The sequence below is a fragment of the Misgurnus anguillicaudatus genome, chromosome 6 (genome assembly GCF_027580225.2).
Source record: "Misgurnus anguillicaudatus chromosome 6, ASM2758022v2, whole genome shotgun sequence".
Classification (NCBI taxonomy): Eukaryota; Metazoa; Chordata; class Actinopteri; order Cypriniformes; family Cobitidae; genus Misgurnus; species Misgurnus anguillicaudatus.
Window position 1 is genome coordinate 12,259,558 of NC_073342.2, and position 20,166 is coordinate 12,279,723.

Consider the following 20,166-nt stretch of genomic DNA (forward strand, 5'->3'; position numbering starts at 1 on the left):
AATGTAAAAATAGACAGGAAATGTAATGTGTTTTAAGATTTTTACATCATAACCCGAGAGTATGAGACCGTTTTGGTCGATGGATCACAAGCAAACGAGAGAGACACATTCCCGTTCACACCTGGTGTCTTAATCCGTCTCTTTTGACCACTTTTGACCGCTCTGTCCTGTTTACTGTGAGGGAATGGTCTGTGGACGAGTCGTTAAATCACTAGCGTGAGAAATTACGGGTTTAAATTGATATTTAAGAGAGTTTATTGGTGAAATGCTCGCTAAAACTGCTGTCACATGCTCGCAAAATGAGACAAAGATTAACAGAGGTGGAGAGCAGTTGCTTTAGTTTTATCAATGAAAACCTATAGGCCGTGCCGAACACAGTGGTCAGGTCCGATGATAAAACTGTGCCTGGTACATCACATTAGACCAATAGGCAGAGAGTAGCCGGTCTTTTGAATGGTTTTCAACTACCTCTGGATGTGGTCGAAAGTGGATGACCTCAAAACGTTTAGCCCGTTTACGCCTGTCTTTGTCGCCTGTCAAAACGCATCTTAATTCAAACCTCTATGATCAGTACCAAACACTGAGAATTTAAAGAATCAGGTTTGTTTGATTTGTACTGTATGTTAGTAATTGTTAGTTGTGTTAGCAGGTACAATTATCAAACTTTCTCCCCCCAAAAAATCTGGAAAATGTCACTTGCATCAGATACCACTACAATAACAACAGCATATTTGGGAATAGGACTTGCCTACAGTACAACAGTATTTAGGGTTGTTAGCAAAACAGTTTCCTATAATTTAAACGACAAATTGAATCTAGTCATTAATTATGTTTGTTCAGTTTGCACACCCACTAATTACATCTTACATTGTATAAATTACCATAAAGTAGTATTAAGGTGTACCATTATATTAAGGCGTATCTGTCCAGAAGGTGTAGTCTGTTGTTTAAAGAACATGTTTTATAAACACATATTTCATCTGTATCAGTTTACTTTAAATGACACATCAAATATCATATTTTAGGATGCTCATTTTATGTACACAGAAAATTGGAAGGGACATGTTTAAACAATCAAATGCTTGCCACAGATGTTTGCTGTGTCATCCAGATCTGATCCACAACTACAAAAACTCAGGGATATCAAAAACGTCTTGGGTTACGTAGGTACAGTAACCCTGGTTCCCTGAGAAGGGAACGAGGCGCTGCGTGGCCATAGCAACGCTTTGGGGAACGCCTTGGCGTGACTGATTTGAAGCACGTGTAACACATAATTAATAATTTGATGATTGGATATAGGCTGGATGCTGTGCGGACCAGGGGTATAAGAAGGCATCCCACAAAAAAACACTTGCTGAAATATGCACTTTCTGTATGCAGAACTTTTCACTCATAAAAAACCTGCAAGCCCTGAAAGAGATCAGCCAAGAAAAAGTAACTAAACAGTAACATAAGCATTACTTTCCATGAAAAGTAACTAAGTAACGCAATTAGTTACTTTTTTGGGGAGTAACTTAATATTGTAATGCATTACTTTTAAAAGTTACTTTTCCCAACACTGCTCACTAGGGATGTGCTCAAAGCCGAATACGTTATTCGGAAGGGCATGGACAATGGCTTCAAAACGAATAACGAATTCATCCGAATAACAGAAAAAATATTTGGCCAGACACAATCACGTTTTGCTGGAACAGCCCTAATTTATAAACCCTTAAAGAATGAATAATATGTGTGTGTGAAGTGAAGGGGTGTAATCTATGAAATGACATGAATGACATTTTCTGCGCGTCTCTTTAAAAATCCAAACTGTTTAGGAATTAATAAAAAAATCTTTAAAATGCTACTAATGGTCAAAACTGATTTTTAAATAATAGAGCATACTGTTTTTTTTAAATTTTAAAAGAATATCTGATTATTTATTTATTTAAATAAAGATTAATGAGAGTATTTTTCTCGACATAAATAATATGAGCTCAGCAAGTTTGTTGGAAACTTGTTGTGAATTCTTGTCAAAACAGATGTTTTTGAACTATTCCACATATGTGTATATGTCAGTGCGCACTTGTTTTGCAACTTTTTACAAAAATCAGTTCCCAAACTTTATCACTCTTAATTACTCTTTAAACATCAAGCAAGCCCTGAATTTTATTTTCAAATTCCTGCATGTTTTTAACCGAAACCAAAATGTCAAACGCACACTCATCTTTCTAGTATTAGGTTAATCATTTAGTAGTGTTGTAGTCAAGACCACCTAAACCAAGACCAGGTCATGACCAAGACCAAGACAGGCCGAGACCGAGACAAGACCAGGACTTTAAAGGGTTGAGACCAAGTCAAGACCAAGACAGGCCGAGACCAAGTCAAGACCAAGACCAGTGTAAGTCACTGCATTAAAACACTTAATATAAAATGTGGAATAGCATATGATTAGGCACTTCTTGTCTGTGTGCGTGCGTGCGTGCGTGCATGCGTGCGTGTGTGCGTGTGTGTGTGTGTGTGTACCTGCACTGTAAAAAATCAAATTAATGAAATGTTGGACGGGCAAAAATATATAAGTTAAACCAATTTTTTGTTTGAGCTAGTTGAGAAGACATATTATGAAGTCTAGAAGTCTAGATAAATCTGTGTTTAAAACATTAAATGAATGGTTATTTTCAAATCCAGTCAACATTCAGAATGGCTAGTGTTGACTGAACTAATTAAGACAAATCTGGTCAATATGTCGACTTATGACAGCTATGTTTCCTGACAACAAAATGCTCATAATATTACTGTTATTTGGTCACAAAATGTAATGGTAAGAGTTGTTCATGCGTGAATGTATGTGCTTAAACTTTAAATATGCGGTCGGTTAATAAAGATAGCGTCTATTTAAAAATGTGCTCGGACACTTTCGGACGTAGATGAGCTCCATATGAGCTCCAGAAAATCACAGACACTTAAGCGCTCACACCCCGCCCAGCGCAGCCTCGCCTCGGCAAGCGCATCAGAAATCGACTGCTGGCTCTGGTATCTCTGTGGCGTTTAAACGTGATTTAATTCATTTTTAAATTTCTCATACTTAACAATGAAAGGGTTATGTTTTAAATCATATTTTAGGATTGCACTTAATTGATATCGCTGTTGAGTGATGTTTCATATCTTTTACATTTGTTATAACCGGACTAGGAAATAGTCCCAATATCATAACAATCTTAAATAAAACTTATAAATATACCCGTGTGTGTACCCGTGTGCGCGCGACCGTACAGTATGTGCGTGAGTTTTTAATTTAAAATGTCTTAACTTAAGGATCTGGATCACATGTCATTTCATCTCAGATCATTCCGCATGTAACAGCCGGAATCACTCACTGTTTCCCACAACGACACAAGTCATCAGCCGTTTCCTCAAGGTTACGTCAGGTAAGTGTTTGTAAATAAATGCTAATTTTAGACTATATTAATTGGCAAAGACGCAAATACTCAACGTTTTTGTAAACATATAAGTTATATAAAGGTGTGTTATGTTATGTGTCAGAGTTAAAGTGTGTGTTATGTTATGTGTCCGAGTTAAAGTGGAGCTATTTTAGTTAAGATAATACAGGACAGGGTTTAGGACTCCGTCTTAATTATAATTGGGACATTTTTACAAACAAACCTTATAAAATACAATACTGGCGTGCATTTTGAGACAAAACAATAGCACTCATATGTTAAGAGATGTCAGTATTTTAGTCAGTGATAATTACTGTCCGAGAAAACCGCCCAATAGTGTTTAATTCAATTACGTGTGATGTCTGAGGGAAATTTGGCAATTTTAGGGTATAAAATCTTTCACCGTCAAGCTTTATTATATTAAACATGTATTTATGTATGTGTGTGTGTATTTATATTCCTCTGTTTATTAAACCAGAGCGGTGATGATGTGGAGGCAGACCAGACGGCTGAAGAAAGTCTCCTAATGGCCCTGCAGATGTTCTGACGGACTTTGGAGTGCCTTTTGGACTGTTTTATGGCCTCTATTTAGAGAAGACTTAATTCTGTATGTTCAGTCTGTATGATCAGTGAATAAAGCTTTTGTTTTTATGTGACTGAAGTTAATTATTTGTTAACAACACCAGCATAAATTATTTGATAAATAATTTTAAAAAGTTTCTTAAAAATTCCCAAATAATAAATATTAATTGAAATAACACATACAACATTTGAATTGACAGAGTCTTTGCTGTAAGTTTTTAAAGATTCAACTGATTAAAACATTTTAGTTGAATGAACTATAAAGCTAGTTGAGCAAACATACTTTTTTATATTTGAGTCAAGTTTGGGGCAACTAAAAAACATCAATCCAGGAAACACTTTGGAGTCAGAAATTGAGTGAACGTAAAAATTTGAAATCAACTTAACTATTTATTCTTAACTGTCTTTCCATGGCTTGCCATCCACTTAACACATGCAGGTGTTTTTATTAATAAATTTGAAAAATTGTCATTGGGAGAAACTTAAACAATGCTTAAACAATGCCAACATCATATGTCAAATCTGAATAAACTGCATAAAATTAATGATAAATAAATTTGTGATATGCCATCAGTTGTGGTCTTGACTGGTCTTGAAATAAAATTCCGAGTCCTCTTTGTCTGAGACCGAGACGAGACCGAGTAAAAATGCGGTCGATTCAGAGACCAAGATCTTTAAAATGTGGACTGAGACCGGTCTCGAGAACTACAACACTATCATTTAGGATGTTGCACCTCTCAGAAAATGTACAAATAACAATCATTTTAGATGTTTAATTACTACAGTATTGGGATCGCTAGACAAGGGATTAATGTAGGCTACTTATTTTTTATGAAAACCTCCCATTCATTTAGACAGCATGGGTCACATATGGAACTGTGCTGACAGACACATTTAACCCTTAAAGGTGATGTACAGTATTGTCGGCACTCTCTTATGTTGGTTTTTTAACGCTACAATACAGTGATGCATAGCACATAGTCACAAGCTGTATGAGGCTTTGAAAATGAGAAGTTTGTTTTCCATGCATAAGTTATTTGTCTTTTTGATAAACATTTTGTATTTTTGTTTTTAATAGAATAGATTTTAATATATTTAATTAAATATATAATTTACAGTTATTTAAGTTATAATTATAATAAAAAGCAAAAATGCATTTAAAATGTAATTTTCATACAATTTGACAAACTTCCGGTTCCATCCGAATACAAACACAGATACAGATACAAAGCTGCTTAGTGCCTCTCCCCCTTGCCTGACAAATTGAATAGACTGGTGTAGTGAACAGCATACAACAAAGCATTCCTGACCCCTCCCCAATAGGCTTGATGCCCAGCTGCACTACTTCCTGAACTTCAGCCAGCTCCTTGTTTCCTGTCTGCCATTATTGGACAAACTGATTAATCCAGGTGTGCCTGACCTCAGTAGTCACAAAAAAAAATAATCAGACACACCTAGATTAATCAGTTTGTCCAATAATGGCAGACAGGAAACACGGAGCTGGCTGAAGTTCAGGAAGTAGTGCAGCTGGGCATAAAGCTTATTGCTACATTTGGACTGGATTTTGATGGGTTAACCAAAGCAAATGTCCAGTCAATCAAACAAGACTGCTCTGACAACTTTTTCTATGGCTGACCTCTGTGCCAAAGCAGAGAAGAAGATGAAGTTTTGATTTCTGCTTATCATCCTTTCAAACCCCCCTTTCCCCATCATCTGAAGGCAGGGTGATCGTAAACATTCCTTAAGGAAAAGCATTTTTCAAAGTATTGGCTTACCAAAGAACAAATATTTACATTTTTTCACCAACAAAATGGACATAAAACCATTACCCATTGACTTCATACTCGTTTAAAGACACTAGCATTCTGAATTACATCTTTATGTTATGAAACTGTTAATCACAGTTATTAACAAATGAATGAATGCATGTTTGATATGGTAACATTTTGCTGTCATGTTTATGTCACAGGTCGGAGCGGACCCGAGATGTCTAAAGGGTCACGCCCCTTCCTAGTTTCCACCTCGAGGAGGTCCCAAAGCCACCCCAATGACCAGACACACGAGAGAGGAGTGAATAATCTTAAAATGAAACTTTATTAAATATTAAAATAGGGGGAATTAAATAGTTAAGAGAACATCATCATCGGCCCTCAGGTCGTCATAGCGAAAGGGGGGGGGGGCGCTCTAGGAAATCCCAACTTGCATACTTCTTCCCTCACACCCCACAGACCTCAACGGCTTGGATCTCCTCACAACTCCCGGGTCTCGACAACGGCTTCTGTCAACAAGGGCACAGCACTGCAAGCGACTAGGCATATACACACAAGTGAAGACAGGGACTCACCCACAGCACTACACACACACTTCGTGAAAATTAGGGACGAAGCCAGACTCGACCCGGGCCGCCGTATGGATAGTTGAATGGCCTTTCGCGATGGGGGTGAGGTAGATAGGAAAGGGACACAGGATCTACTCGTGACGATTCCGATGATCCCTGGCTCGCCCACGCTCCCTCCTCTCTTCATTGGGGCCGTAATGATACACAGCACGAGAACAGGTGATACTCCGTATTTACAATCCACCATAAACAGCAATATTACTCACATAGATGCTTCACTTCTAGGATGACTTCCTCGGCTCGCCCACGCCTCTCTCTCTCTCTTCAGTGGGGCCGTAGTGATACACAGCACTAAAACAGGTGATACTTGGTATTTACAATACAGCATAAGCAGCAATATTACTCACGTAGATGCTTCACTTTCAGGATGACTTCCTTGGCTCGCCCACACCTCTCTCTCTCTTCAGTGGGGCCGTAGTGATACACAGCACAAAAACAGGTGATGCTTTGTGTTAACAATACACACCATCCAGCAGCAATGCTACTCAGACTCGCTGAGGTTTCCCAGGAAATCCGGTTGCAAAACAGCCGCTGTCTTCGCTTCACTGGCTAAGCTAACTCACTTTTAGCGTTCTTTCTTCACCCAGTCCTTCGTCTTCCAATCCTTCGTAGCATCCACAGTAAACAGCACGACACACTATCACCAACGGGCCGCAACCAAGCAATACAGTTACAAAGAACAACGTTCTCTTCTCTTGGGGCTCTGCTATACGATATAGCCACCACTCCTTCCTTTTCTGCCTCTCCTGGGCCCGCACTCTTTCCGTCCGCTTTAGAGTGATCCCCGGATCAACGGCGCCCTCGGCGCTTTGCTGGAAGTGTGAGTAGTGGTCCGCCTTTGGTGGAGCAGAGCTCACCCCGGAAATCAACTTCCCTTCCTTGTGTTTTTGCAGGTCTATTTATGTGCCGTCTTCACCACCTCCTCCAATCGTGAGCCGCCATCCAAATCCTCCACACCTGCTTCTCGTGAGCTCAAATTGTGCTGCCATGGGAACCAGGAAGTCAAAAGGTGCTCAAAAATTTTAGCCCGGAAGGAAACCGTCTCCAGACGGAACCAACCTTCTTCATTTTAGTTCCACCCTATATAGTCACCCTGTGACATTTATACTTTTTACATTCAGGATAATGCCAATGGTATTTCAGAAAGGGTTTGGTAAGTGGAAAAGGCATATATGAAATTTTAAAGACAACGTTAAACTCTGTACTTTTTATGCTATACAAATAAGTTCCTCACAATGAAGAAGGGTGGGCCAAATTTTGTGGGCTCCTTCTCACATCAACAGCCAATCACGGTTCTGCATCAGGAAAGCCCCAAAATGCAAACTCCTCATTATCTTAAGTTATAAAAGTACCTTTTTTTCAGACATTCCTCACTCTGAGTCTCACCCTCAAAAGAGAGACATTAGCAGAGTACTTCCAAGTTCTGAGTCTCTCGCCTGCGTGCTAGAGACTGAAACAGGACACACTAAAAACTTAAGTTCTTTGTCTCAGGCCCTGTGCTAAGAGACTGAAACAGGACAACCCCCATCGCTCAACAGAGCACCCAACCTCTGAGTCTCCCGCCGAAAGAGACAATAACAGATCATTGGAAAACCAAACAAGTTTCTCAATCTCTACTTTAGATTTTACAGCTCCTCGTTCTGATTTTGACTGAACAGAGACTGAACCAGATCGATCACAAGTTCTGAGATTCTGGCCTGTGCATCCAGAGACTAAGCGGATCACACCAAGTTCTGAGCCTCACTTCCAGAAAGGCAACAAGGTGAAGCTCAGAAGAGCAAACCTTCACTTCAAGGGACATTCATCTGCGTGTTCCATTTGTTAAGGATCTTCTGCAATGACTACAGGACCGCGTCTGCGTGTTCCAGATCACTAGAGATCAGCACTTCATGTTCAAGGCTGTCGAACTGAACCTGACTCTTTCCCAATTGCAGCACATGAAAGCCTGACACATGGCCGACGAGCCACCACTGACTGCTCATTCGACCGCACAGAATGTAAATATCACACAACTAAATCTTTCCTGAAACCATAGCATTGGTGTATTCTATTAGGAACTATTTGCCATAGATGCTTCTCAATATTGCATAACTGATTTCTTTAACATTTATCATATAATTATTGATTATTTGTGTTATTAGAAATAAGGTTTTCATCTTATCAGAAACAGAAAACATTCTGCTAGAAATTCAACTCAGTCACTTCAATTTTTTATTCTTTGTATTTTAGATCCTATCTTTTTCTATTCTTTAGTATTTTAATATCATTTAGTAATGTGTTTAGTTTTCTTGTTTATCTTTTGTTAATAAATTCCATTTTATTACCACTGTGTCTTCCTTGTGTTGATAATACAGTTAAAGGGTTCTACAAGCTTGTCAGAATCTCACAAAATACTTCAGACAAAATCCACTGGCATTGTCGTGTGGCTAAATAAACAATCTAATCTAAATTAGATGACTCCCTTTAATTTACATATTTTCTTATTTGTTTAAGTGAAATTCTTTAGCTGGTGTCCTGAAGTAGAGGAGGGAGGGGTCATCTGACACACACACACACACACACCCACACACACACACACACGCACACACACACACACACACGCACACACACACACATACTTGAGGTGAAACCTCTAGTGTCCTGTCTATGGCATACTAATCAATGGTTGCCCATGTGAAAATAACTACACTGGTATGATGTTGACATGCTGGCTTTGTTCACTTTGAGTCTGCGTGCTTCAATGACATCTGCTAGCTTTCCCAGGACGCGGTCATGGCGGCACCCATACCGGCCCTGAGTCAGAGCCGTCTTAAAGCCAGAGGGAATGTGTTGAAGGCTGGGGCTCTGGTGGCCACACAGCTGGCAAGTTTTTTCTGTGCTGTACCAGCGTTGTAGGTTCTGGGGGCTTGGGAGGGTATCATACGTGGCCCTGATCAAGAAACTTAACCTTGCTTGGGGCAGCTTCCACAGGTCAACCCTGGTGATGGTCCTGTCGATTATGGCCTCCCATTTCTCTTGCTGGGATTGGCTCACAGCTTTGACCCTATAGTTTTCCCCTTCCTCCTTCATGATCTCCTGAACAATTAGATCTTTCCTCTCTATCAAAATCATACTTTTTTTTAGCAACAAATAATATATTTTATAAAATTAAGTTCACTTTAATTTGAGCATTCAGGTTTACAATGAACAGGCCATTACAAATTATTTTGCTAACATTATATTTAATATAATTGTGTGCTGTTGCTTTACAGTATATGTATGGATTATAGATCACTTTAATCTCCAAATACAATCTTTCCAGATGTGTCCACTTTGCCATAGGTTTCATTCAAAACAATGCTAATCTTCTGTAACTTAAATCTCATTGAATATGATTTGTTGGCATTTTAAGTATGATTTTCTGTTGAAATAAAGCAAGACTGATCATGCTTGCTAAGAAATAGCAATAGCATGTTTAGGATGCTATATTTGTGTGGCCTGTGAAAAAATTATGTCATGTTGGGTAAGAGTCACATCTTTGTTTATTTGAAACAAATAACAAATGTATCGTTGTGTGACAGAATGTGTTACTCATCGTTTAAATAATTATTTAATCTCAAACACCAACAAAGAGTAAATATTTATTGGGTTCCCAGCATCTACTTGACCCAAAATTTAAGTTCCACCTTCAGTTCCACCCACTTATCACAAGGTAAAAGCCATTGGAAACAGGTGAGCTCGAGCAAAACGGATCTCTACGAGGTCAGTGAAGATGTTCCAGATGAAGATGCTGGAATGGGCCATAGTGCTACTGGGCCTACAGTCTGCATATGCAGGTTAGTAGACCACAAAAACTGATTTCAACTCATAAATAGCTCAACTGTTCTGACATAATAAAATATTGTAAATTCATCTCTGTCTGTGTCAAGGATATAAGAAAGATGTTGGGGACACAAGCTCAAAAGAATCAAGCTCAAAAGAATCAAGCTCAGAAGAAGATTTTTTGCCAACAACGGGTAACTACTTCATTAAATTAAAACAAACAAAAGCTACAACAGATTCTAAATGATTGACTAACATCAGTATTTTATCTAATTGCATTTATTTTTACATTAGAAATTGCTTCATCAAAAACAAATTTTAAATTCATGTTTTTATCTAAAGTGACTTACAGTGCATATAAGCTATACATACAACATTATTGTCAGTATTTGTGGGTTCAAACCCATGGGCTTTCTCGCTGTTAAGACAATGCTCCACCAAATTCACTGTTTCATGTTTTAAATATGATTTTTATATGGTCTTAGACTTTTGGATCCCACTGTATGTCTTAAATGCACCAACAAACAGTACAGTAAAATATCATTTAATTACTTGTTAAGTAAACCTCATAAACTCTGATGGGTCATTTCTACAATTGAACTTGCCAACTAATACATACATAACTTAATATGTTTGATTTATTTAACAAGAATACTCAATAATAATCTTGTTATCATTTATACTACACTGTAAAAAAAAATATATAACACTTACTCAATTTTTTTTTTTGGTTTGTTTTACTTACATTTTCTCATTTTAAGTGAAAAATTTAAGGTGACAAATTTCTTTAACACCTAAATTAATATTTAAACATTTCCAACTTAAATTTTTTACTTAAAGTGAGAAAATTTTTGTTAATTTTTTTAACAATTGAATTAAATTAATCCAACTTTTACTTTTTAGAGTGTATAGCTTTAAGAATATGGCAAAGCAATGACAATTTTCTTTGTCTTCTATTTTCAGTCTTCCCCACTCTGCCAAATCTGGTGACAATATCAGGTATTAAAAATAGAAAATAGCCTGTTTCAGTTTTTACAGTGATTAGAAAACTACATTGTGTAAATTTGTTTAATAACAGTGTCTACTACAAACAAACATAAATAAATGGTCTCTCTTGAATTGGCAGAACCTAATCCGGATCATCAAACCACTCTCTGTAGCACATGGGGAAATTTTCACTTCAGGACCTTTGATGGTCATTTCTTTCAAATGGCTGACACATGTAACCACATTCTGGCTGTGATGTGTGACACACATGTCTCAGATTTTAACATCCAAATGCAAAGAATGATTGTGAATGGCTCGGTTACTTTCACCTCAGTCAAATTAGAGCTGGAGGGGACGTCCATCAAATTTAGTCAAGGCAACATCTACATGGACGACAAAGTGTGAGTTTATCTTTTTAAATTTTTAAAGGTGTAAATAAAATGTTCCTTTGCTGTTTTGTGCCTTTTTTGTTTAGACAATTGTATAAATATCTAAAACCAATCATTACACTGATTTTGAACACTAATGCCTTGAGCAATGACTCTGCAAAACAATATGACCTTGCAAATAGGGCAGTAACAAATACCAAAGACAAAGTACAATATCAATTCATTGTTTTTTACCAGGGTAACTGAAAACTGCTTAATGACGGAAATACTTTGTAGAGTAAGCAACAGAAGCGTTATACTTGTGTCTTTCTTTCCAAGCTCTGTGCAGACCCGAAAAAACAAAGAGATACAACATGTCATAAGAGTGAAGATTATAATGTACATTTGTAATAAATAAGCTGAAAGAGAAATAAGGAGTGAAACCAGTTAAAACTTTAAAACTTAGCCCTGTCATACACCAACCAGTTATGAAAGGTTTTTTAAGATATTGTACTGCAACATTCATATAACCCAGAGCTATCCAGTATAATAGGTCTTAGGGGTGGGCAATAAATCGATTTTCAAGCTATCTCATTGTTAAAAATGGTTTCGTTATTAGTATGAATCGCCATCACCTGCTTTCAGATGGAGCGACATTTACTACACAGATCCATAATTCACAGAGACTAGGATAATGTGTGTGATTTTGACAAGCTTTTGTCTTTTCAATAAATAAAACACCGCCTAAAATACATTTTTTCTTATAGATTCATATAAAAGGTTAATCCTGATTTTAAAAAAAATTCTATTTAAAATTATATACTAATTTGTTTGGTAAAAACAACATATACTGTGCAGAATTCACATTAAAGTTCGTTATGAATATTATTTCTAAGGTTGTTACATATTTTGTTTCCATGACACTGCATTTGTTTCTATATCACAGAAATAATGTAATGTAGGGTTACATTATTTTATTTATCTCTATATAAATATATTTTTTTATATTTTCGTTTTGCAGGGTATCTATTCCCATGAGTCAGAATGGAATTAAAATCGAGGGAAGCCCTGCGAGTGTTAAGGTCTCCAAATATGGAGTGACTGTTATTTGGGAGGAAGAAGATCACTCTATGGTGGTATGTTACATTGCAAATCTTGCTTTCTGAGAAGCAAGCTCAGGTTGTTTAGTAATATGCAATTTTTATCTAGGGTATAATTGTTCCCATAAACACACCCTTTCTTCCTCATGTTTGCTCTCAGTAATTAATCAAATTATGCTAATATCAAGCAGGATATTGGTTTTAGACAGCATTAAATCAAATATTAAAGAAAGTGAAATGATTACAGATGCCAAATTTGGCTTCAAAAGCTTAATCTGAAATTTGTCCTAGGGTAGCATACTAGAACATTTATATTGGGAATACATTGTTATATTATTGCTTGAAAAAAATGCTGGTTTATTTTCAAGCTTTGCCCGTTGGGTTGTTATTTAACCTACTTTATGCTAAGTTGTTTTAACCCAAAATGCTGGATTGTTTTGACACATGGGTTTTCAAACTGGGGTCCCCCAGAAGGTTTATTACATTATATTTAGGAGTTCTTGCCATCATAAAGATTAAAAACCTCTGATTTTAACCATTGTTTCGTAAAATATAAACATTATAAATTTAACCTAATGGCTGGGCTTGTTTCTTTTTGACCCAATGTTGGGTTGAAAAACCTCAACATTTTAAAGAGAGCATTTTTAGAAAAAAATCTTAAAACAACAAAAAAATGTAATTATGTTTCTCCAGATTGAACTTGCTGAGAAGTACAGAGGTCGGACGTGTGGACTCTGTGGAAACTTCAATGGCGACAATTCTGATGACGTGATTATAAAAGGTAAATCAGGGAATCACCTTTTTTACTTGTTTTAAATACAGTAAAAACTATTTTTACCTTTTTAAAAGCTTTTATGCATTTGGAAAACACTTTTATCCAAAGTTAGTTAAAGACAAAAGTCGTTTTCATATGTCAACTGTACAAATAGATCACCTGTATGATTAGCATGACGTGTTATACCTCTCAGATCCAGAGACATGGAAGGTCTCCATACCAGCTGAACCCTGTGAAGAAATTCCACTTCCCCCCAGCGATCAGTGTGAAAACCAGGTACAATGACAAAAGTAAAACTGTTAAAAGTATTGAAAAACTGCTTTGCCTGGGGCGTCTAATACAAATTGAATCCTGCAGGTTGGCATTTGTAAGCAGTATCTGAAGAGTTCAGGATTTGATGATTGTCGCCGTCTGATGGATCTGAGTTCATTTGAGAAAGTTTGCGCAGATGACCTGTGTCAATGTCCTGGAAACCAGGACTGTGTCTGCAACACGCTTACAGAAATATCACGACAGTGCACGCATGCTGGTGGCAAGCCGGGAAAGTGGAGAACAGATCAACACTGTCGTGAGTATGATTACTACATTATACAGAGAAGCAATGACCACATAGATTGTGTCTGATATATTATTTATGTGTTCTTCTGTGGAGCAGCAAAGACATGTCCACTAAACATGGTATACATGGAGTGTGCTGGCCCATGCAAAAACACCTGCTCGGCCCCAAATGGAACCCTGCTGTGTACAGATCACTGTGTAGATGGCTGTTTCTGCCCTGAGGGTAAGGCCTTGTTTCAAACAATAATGTTTTCTCGCTCATCAATTAAACCTTTGTGAAGGAGGTTCAAAATAGGCAGACATTAATCCTAATCCTCCTTATAACTGTTTAATTCTCCCATTATTTTTACAGGCACTGTGGAAGACAACATTGGAAACAGTGGTTGCGTTCCTTTAAACAAATGCCCATGTATGCACGACGGCAAAATATACCAGACTGGAGAGTCATACGAGCAAGCGTGTAAAAAATGGTAAGTCACAAACATGCATCAGTCAACACAAATCTAATAGATTTTATTGTGATAACATTGCTGCTGTACCGTAACAGCGAGTGTGCTGCTGGATACTGGAGTTGCACGGATCTGGAATGTCCTGGAATCTGTTCTGTTATGGGAGGCTCTCACATCACCACCTATGATAGAAAAACCTTCAGCTTTAATGGCAATTGTGACTACATCCTCACTAAGGTCAGTGACTGTCAATACAGCAAATGCACCTCAACAAGTACCCAAATAAATCAATGAATTCACAAAATATTTTTTATTTCAGCACTCTAATGACAGCAGTTTCGCTGTTGTTGGAAATCTGGACAAGTGTGATCCGAGCCGAACTGACATGTGTTTGAATTCTGTTACTCTGATCATGTCAAAGACCATAGTGACCACTGTAAGTGTTTAAATGTCTCATTTAATAATTTTAGCATGTGATAATTTCATACTTGTCAAATACTAAACTAACTAAAAATCATTCTTATAGCGTATAGGTTCAGCCAAATGTGACTGTGTTCAGAATGACCACTTACTGCATACTTCACAGTAAAACCCTACAGAATGTTGCCTAGAAGAATATTTGAAGAGCTCAGATGCAAAAGCTGTTTAACGGCACCTAATATAATTCAAATCCTTTTTGAGTAATTGGACCTGAATACAACCCGAAAGTGGCACCCACATGCATAATAGCGCGCCATAATATATAGTTCAGTTTCTTCATTTTTACCATTTAAATTCTCACTTTCATCATCTGCAATGTTTCAAGTTGCATCTTTAGTGATTTTGCAACTGTTTACTAAATCTTGTAACAAAAAATAGTTTTTTTAAAGTGAAGGTTTTTGCCAAAAAAGCTTGCATGCACTTAGAGGGTTTTGCACTGTAAGGGTGCACTTACTTTACGCCTAACCAAACCAAACCGTGCCCCAGCGTGATTGTCTCCCCTCCCTACTCCCCCATAAGCATTCATTCACACTGTACTTTGCTCAATCCGAGCTCGTGCGCATTTTCGTCATGACGATGCAATTGTTTTGAAGAAAACAGGAACTAAAGCGTTCCCTTAAAACAGGAGCCAATCATAATATTTGTCTGTTGATCTTTCGCTTGTGCAGCTCAGACATTTACATAACCCTGCTGTGCACATCAGAAAGTTTTTAAAAAAGGCAGATGAAGGTGAGGGGTTACACATTTGACATCTCTCCGTTTGAATTTGCAATCACACCGGGCGTTCCGCGCCTGAACCAAAGTGAACTGCGCTTGAGCCCACCTCTGCCAGGGCACGGTTCAGAGCAATCACACTAGTCAAACGAACAAACAAACTTAATTGTTTTCTATGGGCAGTGAGCATTATGCATGCTTTTTATCTGCACCTAAAGCCTCTCGCTTTTGCCACATACATTCTAAAGAAAATGTGTGCTAAATAGCACAAAAGGCTTGTAATCATAAGGGAACCATTTTTGAAGAACCATACGGAGTGAAATTGCACCACTGTAGCACCACTTATGGTTCTACAAAATACAATATTGTTCTACATAGGTGCAATATGACATTTAAAATGGTTCCCCTATGATTAAGAGCCAGTGAGCCACTTTTATTACTATTTAACACAGTTTATTCTTAGAGTGTGCCACACCATGCATTTTTGTAGAAGTGCTCTTACTGTAGCTCCTGATGCTGAGCAAAGTACCAGACGTCATTAGCATTTTTCCATTGTCCAATCAAATGAGGGGAGAGGTGGGCCTTCCAAAGTTACAAATTCATTATAGGATGCTGTTTTCTGTGCAACATGCTCTCAGGAGGTTTTAATAAATGTAGTATGTCAAGTGGGTATCCTTTAGAGCATAAAGAGTTTTGTATGCATATTTTATTTACAGTATAGGTAAAGTGGGGAATGATATCAAATTAAACTTGTTTCTCAATTGTAATCAAACTTTTCTTTAATTATAAAACAGGTAATTTTTTCATCCAGTGGGACTGTCACGCTAAATGGAATCAGTCCAGATATGTTTCCAATAATCACAGGTGTGTAATTAAAAATGAGAAAATGTCCTTCTCTGAAATATGCATGATAAGGTATATCATCTTTTTTGTTTCTTACACAATTTCTGTGACAGAGGAAGTGGTCATCATCCAGCCCTCATCATCCTTCATTATCGCTGAAATAAAGAATTTTCGTCTAGAAATCCAACTGTCTCCAATCATGCAGTTGTATATTAAAGCCAGCAACTCAGAGAAAGGCAAAATGAGTGGTGAGTTTTGGCATTTGGTGCTTATTGACCTACAATACATCACAGTTTTACAATAATGACTCCACGCCCTTACAAAAAGGACAGATGAATTAATGATTACATTATTTGTGCACTATGTTTCATTCAGGTCTGTGTGGGAACTATAACGGTGTCCAGAAAGATGACTTCAAAACAGATTCAGGGATTATAGAGGGAACACCAACATCCTTTGTCAACTTTTGGAAAAAGAACCCATACAGTTGTCCAGATGTTGAAAACACATTTGACAACCCCTGCAGTCTAAGAGTGGAAACAGGTCATAAATTTATGCCAAACTTTACTTAAACTACCTACCATGCTCATTTTTTGGGGACTGTGCGAACTTTGAGAAAATGTGTCAAATATCTTTTTCTTGTTTATGTAGAAAAACTTGCAAAAGACTGGTGTTCCCGTCTGACGGATACAAATGGAACCTTCTCCTCATGTCATTCAGAAATATTTCCTGACATTTACTATCAAGTAAGTCTTTACCTCACAGAACACTCTTTCCTCTTTTAATTTACTGTACATGGTCAAATAATTAACACGCTTGCGATCATCTTCTGCAGAACTGCGTTTATGACACCTGTAAGTGTGCTGATATTGAGAAGTGTATGTGTGCTTCCCTCTCCGCCTATGCCCATGCATGTGCCGAAAGAGGGATCATTCTCCACGGATGGCTGGATTCATACCCCTGTGGTGAGGACTTGATTTAATTTCATTTGGTTAAATGTCTAGTTTCTTAAGATTGCTCTGTTTTAAAAGCGCTTCTCTGCCTTTCATTGTACAGACAAAGTGTCCGAGTGTTCAGAAAATATGGAGTACTCCTACAATGTGACCAGTTGTAGAAAAACCTGTCGTTCTAACTCTAAGACCGACTACATCTGCAAAGTGTCTACACCTGTGGATGGCTGTGTTTGTTCAAAGGGGGCTTATCTAAACGATGCAGGCCAGTGTGTGAATGCTGACCAGTGTCCTTGTTACTATAACAACCTGGTCATAGAGCCATCAGGATCAGTAAACGTAGATGGAGCCAACTGGTAAAGAAAATATTTCAACATATTGTTAAAGTCTGTGTAATGCGATATTAAATATGCCTTCTGAGTTTGTCAGAGAAACATGTGTTATTAACGAGGGGCGACCTTCCGATCTCTCTGATGAAGCCAATACAGAAGTGATTTAAACTGCAATTTATCGACGGGCCGCTAGAGACCCATATTCTCATATTTGCCCATGTTAAAATGACCAGCTTTACAGCATGAAATAATATGTTTACAGCCTGGTACAAATTTTGATTATTTTTACTTTAAGGCGTGGAACCTTGAATGACGGGTAAACTGCCACTGCTGTCACTACCGTTGAGCTATGCGGGCGTGGTTTCAGCAACCAATCGCATCCCGCCTTTACCCATTTTCCGTTATCTGTGATTGATGCGCAGTGACGCGATGTCAAGATGGCAAACCTTTATAAACCTATGGGTGACATCACAGATGCTATGTCCATATTTTTTTACAGTTTATGGTTATAAACCACCCAGACAAATTTGAATGATACACGGCAATTCAATAAAGTAAATGATCAAATCCTGGAAAAATAAGCACGGTTCTCTGCTCTCAAATGCTGGGGGCGTGTTCGCTGTCAGCACTCAAACCACGCCCACTTCCAGGAAAGATGCTTTAGGGTTGCCAGTTTTCACAGTAAAATTGCTACTCAACATTGCGCTGTGTGGGTGGGGGGGGTTCTCCATTAAAAATCGTGTAATTGGCAGGGACAATCTTCTAAAATTCTCATTCCTGGGAGGTTAAATAATTATTGGGGTCGCTTCAACCTGTGGGCTTTATTAAAGTAACCCAATTCTTATCAACCCTGTTCTCAACTGTCTCTTCACAAAATTAATCCACCTCTTCTTCATATCATCGCTTTTAGGAAATTTGGGAAATTAGGAAAGGATGCCAAAATGTTTTGAAAATGATTGCAATCAGGTAATATTCATTATGGCATAGCTAGCTAGAAAACTGTAGGCTGTAATAACTAAAGGTAATGATGGGAACTCGCGATTGAGCAGACAAACCGCTCATGTTAATGCACTCTAGTTGAAATATGACACATTGCCGCTGTTACGCACCTGGACAAAAGCGAACTTCCAGTCTGTATTTATTTATCAGTCTGGCTAGTGGCTAAACTAATCTCTGAAACAAATACCTTTTCGAAAATAAAATGTTTTGGTTTACTAAAGACGAAGGAAGACAACGAGCATGGATCACAACTGTGCAGAGAGGTTTGGCAGCCCAGACAAGAATTCAAGGACCTTGTAACTAACATTGTATGCATTAATTTTACATAGTAATGTAAGCTGAGGGTAATAGTTGCCATGCGCTAGATATTATATATGAACTAAGGTAATTTATTAACTACTGTAAAATGACTCGTTGTTATTGAATCTATTTTAAAGTTTACCGGAAGTTGCGTTAAGTCCACAAAAACTGTTTATGTTGTTGCTGCTGACATCGTCTATAGTATTAGGGGCGGGGCCGTGCTCCAGTGCATCAACAAGCCATGATTTCAGTCCCTCCCAAAAAAATCCAGAACACAGAAAAGGCAAATAACAAAATACCGTTTAAAGTTGTAACTCCACAATTCAGTACTACATGGTTCACATGTAGTCTTTGTCACGCAATACATTTCTAATATTTATAGTGTGTTTTCGAAACAATTCTCTAAATTGACTTTATCACACTTTTACACAGACTTTAACACATGCATAATTGACAAAAATAATGTTTTAACTCCTGATGGTGGATTTTCATGATTTTGTCATATTCCAGCACCTGCACTCACGGCAAAATACACTGCAACAGTCCAGAAGGTGAGCTCAAATCACAACCTCTAAAACACAACTGGACAAAATCAATAATAAGATATTACTGAAACAACACTACTTTATCATAGTGTGTACAAGTTATACAAACCTCATCCATGTGCCTGAACTGTTTTTAGACTGTGTGGCTCCAATGGTCTACGTCAAATGTTCGATGAGTGAACATGGAAAAACAGGAGCAGAGTGTCAAAGGACATGCCAGAACCAAGATCCACATAACTGCGTGAGTTAAAATAAAAAGATTTTTGGTAGATGAATGGATTTGTAAATTGGTGGATGGATGGGTGGAAATGAATGATAGACTGATGATTGGATTGATGTAATGGTAGTTTGGTGTATGTATATAGTGGAAAACATTTTACCTTTCTGGTTTTGACTGCAGGTCAGCACAGGATGTGTATCAGGATGTATGTGCCCAGATCATCTGCTAGCTGATGGTCAAGGTGGCTGTGTAGAGAAGGAAAACTGTCCCTGTTTTCACAATGGATTAACTTATTCACCTGGGGATGAGATTCAAGACGATTGCAACACCTGGTAAGCCATTCATACGT

General features: G+C 37.8%; 1 protein-coding gene across 1 annotated transcript in view; it reads left to right on the forward strand.

The window, feature by feature from the left end:
- Positions 1-10,072: 10,072 nt before the first annotated feature.
- LOC129434079 (uncharacterized) overlaps positions 10,073-20,166 on the forward strand; it is a 33,833-nt gene continuing 23,739 nt past the window's right edge. The window contains exons 1-21 of the mRNA XM_073868294.1: positions 10,073-10,211; positions 10,305-10,391; positions 11,161-11,196; positions 11,324-11,585; positions 12,574-12,688; positions 13,346-13,433; positions 13,621-13,703; positions 13,785-13,995; positions 14,083-14,208; positions 14,338-14,455; positions 14,533-14,671; positions 14,754-14,870; positions 16,423-16,492; positions 16,585-16,719; positions 16,847-17,014; positions 17,123-17,217; positions 17,307-17,436; positions 17,528-17,777; positions 19,563-19,603; positions 19,735-19,838; positions 19,998-20,149. Coding sequence (XP_073724395.1) covers positions 10,148-10,211; positions 10,305-10,391; positions 11,161-11,196; positions 11,324-11,585; positions 12,574-12,688; positions 13,346-13,433; positions 13,621-13,703; positions 13,785-13,995; positions 14,083-14,208; positions 14,338-14,455; positions 14,533-14,671; positions 14,754-14,870; positions 16,423-16,492; positions 16,585-16,719; positions 16,847-17,014; positions 17,123-17,217; positions 17,307-17,436; positions 17,528-17,777; positions 19,563-19,603; positions 19,735-19,838; positions 19,998-20,149 — 2,591 coding nt within the window. The 5' untranslated portion in view covers positions 10,073-10,147. The remainder of the gene's footprint in view (positions 10,212-10,304; positions 10,392-11,160; positions 11,197-11,323; positions 11,586-12,573; positions 12,689-13,345; positions 13,434-13,620; positions 13,704-13,784; positions 13,996-14,082; positions 14,209-14,337; positions 14,456-14,532; positions 14,672-14,753; positions 14,871-16,422; positions 16,493-16,584; positions 16,720-16,846; positions 17,015-17,122; positions 17,218-17,306; positions 17,437-17,527; positions 17,778-19,562; positions 19,604-19,734; positions 19,839-19,997; positions 20,150-20,166) is intronic.